This window comes from Triplophysa rosa, linkage group LG2 (genome assembly GCF_024868665.1).
Source record: "Triplophysa rosa linkage group LG2, Trosa_1v2, whole genome shotgun sequence".
NCBI lineage: Eukaryota > Metazoa > Chordata > Actinopteri > Cypriniformes > Nemacheilidae > Triplophysa > Triplophysa rosa.
The window spans coordinates 20,150,621-20,154,454 of record NC_079891.1 but is presented as its reverse complement, the minus strand read 5'-3'; the positions used below and the strand labels follow the sequence as shown (position 1 = coordinate 20,154,454).

Here is a 3,834-nt window from a genome sequence, read left to right as displayed (position 1 = left end):
ATTAATTGGGAGATTAAATGTGAAATTATTAGAATGTAAAAGTATATTTAAAACATTAATGTTATGTACGATTAATTATGATTAATCACAGAAAAAATGTGTGATTAATCAGATTATTGTTTTTTATCGATTGACAGCACTACTTTTAAGCAATACAACAGTACATGTATTTAGGAAAAGTTCTAAAATTATTTTTTTATGTGATAAACTCATGTTTTGTCATTCTGTCAGTCTTTCACATTGCTGTTGGATGACTTTGTCACTCCTGAGGTTTGATTTAGTTAAAATTCAACAGACACTGGATTGGAATGGCCACAATACATCTAGAAATGTTGATTTGAAATGAAAATTTGGAGCAGTCTTTTCATTTTTTCCATGGCTGTATAAATAACAATTAAAAGTCATTTTCATACCAGCAGTATAGCATAAAGCAGATAAAATGAACAAAATAAAATCTTTACAAAATCTGGTTTGTCATTTAATGTTGGTCTGTTGAATAAAAAATAAATAAATAAAATGAAGAAAAAAGATTTGATAATGCAGCAATAAACTGGCTGGAATACCTTTGTGCATGCCTCGGTTTGACTTCTGTACTTGTGAGAATGAAAGAGAGATTATTAAAACCCTGTGTTCCTTTTTAGACTGTCAACTGGAGAAATTACCCATGAGACCACAGGACAAAGCCCGAGTGATTGATGCAGCTAAACATGCCCACAAGTTCTGCAAGGTGGACGAAGATGAGACTGTGTACTTAAAAAGGTGCGTCTAAATATAGGTTTAAGTTTTACATTGCACGATTGTTTCAAATTCACTAACCACTTTGTTTCTGCTTGCAGGTCGGAGGGCATCGAAAGGCAGATTCGCAAAAAATGTGGAAAGTAAGTGAGACACGCACAATGTACACCGCTTGGTGTTGGAATAAATAATCAATGCCTGTTTTGCCTAATATCTCTTTATAGATGAGCATGCACTTGTAAGCATATAACAAGAACAGCCAGTCCTTCATCCTGTTGGGCTGCAGGGCTGAGCTTCCTCTTGTCACAATGACAACTAGGTAATGCTGTGGCCAGGTGGTAGACGTCAAAGCTTAGTGAAAGATTGCGATGAAGGGGGCGTTCTGCTTGTAGATTCTGTTAATTATTTGTGATCTCAGCATCCTTAGTCAGTTTGATTCCTGTATGAGTCAGCTGATCTCAATGTTCTCCTTTGTCAGCACTGAAGGAAGTTCCTGTTATAGAGCATTTTAACTATATTTTATTTGTGTGTTTTTTGTAGGTGTGGTTTGCTATTGTTTTATCAGCATCATATGAAAAGTAATCCAGTGACGTTCATTGTGGATGGAGCGCTGGTGAAGTTTGGCCAGGGCTTTGGCAACACAAGTGTATACAGTCAGAAACAAGAGGCACCCAAGAAAGTCAGGGTAAGATTTTTTTATTTATTTTACAACACATTGGGGAATATGGAAATGACAGGAGCTTGTGCATGTTAAGGAGAGCTCATTCATAAGGCATGGGTGGAGAAGAAGAAAGGAACAAAAAAGATGAAGTGAATGCACCTAAAAAAGTAATGGGATGTTTGAAGTAATAGTGCAAAAATAAAATGTGTGTTGTAGGTTATGATGACAAAGCGCACCAAAGACATGGGCAAGTTCAGCTCTGTTACCGTCTCGACCATCGATGAAGAAGAGGAGGAGATTGAAGCCGTAAGTTTCTGCTCATCAGTGCTGGCTCATCACTTACATCATGTCTCTTTGATAAAGAGCTATCATTGATTGTGATTGGTTTGTCCTACAGCGGGAGGTGGCAGACTCATATGCCCAGAATGCTAAAGTGATTGAAAAGCAGCTGGAGAGGAAGGGAATGAGCAAGAGAAGACTACAAGAACTGGTATGAACACATACACACACACACACACACACAGTGAGATGAAAGTAAAGGCCATGTGTATTCATGCTTTGCAAAGTTGATTAAAGTTTCAATCTGCAGAGTACGAAGTACACTCGGAATTAAAGATGACAGAGATCCCTCACACACACACACATACAACACTTTTTAAATCTTATTTTCTGTTGATATATACATTAACTATCAAAGTAAAGAGAACTGTGGAGATAAGTAAACACCAGAGTAAATACATTGGGCTGTTCCACGCATATTTATATGAGAACCAGCCAGGTCAATTTTATCTGGTACCAACATCTGTGTTAGGTGAGCTAATATCCAGTGGCTAGCCAAGCCATACTGCTGTTTCCATACCTGGAATTATTGAGTCACCTATGTTTTGTACATGCAGTATATGTTCTAATTTGTTCTAAATTCAGAGATGGTGTCTTATAACTTTTTTTGTCGATGCTAATTTATACCTGACCATTTTTGATCAGATTCACCTGGATGTTAATTCCCGGTACAAATGTGGCCAAAGGTCAGACATCTATACTGTTTATAGAACACAGCAACTAAGAAATCTTAATAACTATTAGGCTGTGGAAATAGCTTTTGGAACTTCTAGACAAGCTACTATAACTGCAGCTGAGCAGAATGGTGAAAATTCTGCATATGTAGGCAAGTGTAAGACTGCAGGAGGACATGCTGAGTTTGTTCAAAGTTTGGCTTATTTTAGTCTTTATATACACTATAAAAAAACTCCTGAGCTCATTCAAGACTTGGGCGCACTGCAAAACAGAAACACTGTTAAAGTGTTGTGTTTATCAGTGAGGAAGGTGAATTATGAACGACAGTGAATTACAATGCAGTGTGTACATTGTCTTAAAAATATAGAAAATGGCAATATTGTTGTTATCAAAGATATGGAGATAGTTTGAGGATGGGATATCGTAAGATCAATCTGAATGTGAAAAATTGTTAAGTCTCAGTGGGTGTATGTTTTTCAAAATGTTCTTGGTCTCTCTCCACAGGCTGAACTTGAAGCTAAGAAGGCCAAGATGAAGGGAACCCTCATTGACAATCAATTCAAATAAAGTCTGTGTGTGTATGAGAGAGTAAATGAGTTTTGATGTATGTATCAAATGAGTTTTGATGTATGTATCACTCTGGCTGCATCAGAGTATTTGTGCAATAGGGTGTGTGAAGGGGCCATAGGGTATTTTGTGTATTCTTTTATTACATTTCTTGTTAAAATGTTTGAATTTTAAGTAAAAACAACTGAATAAAAACTGCTTCCAGAATTACTTTTGAGTGATGTCATACAAGCAAAGATGTCTGTAGACGGTTCCATCAGACACATGCGCCTGGCCCAAGGTAACTTCGGGTCTGTGTTTGTTTTATTTTTAATTTTTATTAATGTTAATTGACTTAAAATGAATTAATTGTATTAACCCTCTGGGACTCTTCGTTTAGGGGTCACACTTGGCTCCTTAGCGGTCAACGAAACCTTAAAAATGTAACTTATTTTTTTTCAGGAAAAGTTATGTAATAATTTTTTGTTTAATGTTGTTTTTTTCTTTAGCATTTTTAGAGAATTTGATGGTACTTATTCATATTTATGCAATAATTATTACCCACTTTTTCCCTACTGAAAACAATAAACAATTTTTAAAAATATATTTTAGTTATAAAGTTATAACAGAGACCAGGGCTGCGACTGTCTCTTAGCGTGCTACGAAGACTCTAAAGGTACACCTTAACTCAAGTTATACCTTTTCTAGGCGTGTTCCCCGAACTATACCTTTTGAGGTTACTTAAGGTAAACCTTCTTAAGTGCGATGTTAGCAGGTGCTGTCCATGGCGGTGGTGCTGAATAGGTTGATATCGATGCCTCGAGAATCGATTGTTCGCTATACCTTGCGTTATAGAGTGGGTAAAGTATTGAGAAAAC

At 36.4% G+C, this 3,834-nt stretch overlaps 1 protein-coding gene across 1 annotated transcript in view; it reads left to right on the top strand.

Moving 5' to 3' along the window:
* LOC130545270 (STING ER exit protein) overlaps positions 1 to 3,187 on the top strand; it is a 7,970-nt gene extending 4,783 nt beyond the window's left edge. Inside the window, exons 2-7 of the mRNA XM_057319705.1 lie at positions 642 to 759; positions 837 to 878; positions 1,276 to 1,420; positions 1,613 to 1,702; positions 1,794 to 1,886; positions 2,915 to 3,187. Of these exons, the coding sequence (XP_057175688.1) occupies positions 642 to 759; positions 837 to 878; positions 1,276 to 1,420; positions 1,613 to 1,702; positions 1,794 to 1,886; positions 2,915 to 2,977 (551 nt within the window). The 3' untranslated portion in view covers positions 2,978 to 3,187. The remainder of the gene's footprint in view (positions 1 to 641; positions 760 to 836; positions 879 to 1,275; positions 1,421 to 1,612; positions 1,703 to 1,793; positions 1,887 to 2,914) is intronic.
* The last annotated feature ends 647 nt before the right edge of the window (positions 3,188 to 3,834 follow it).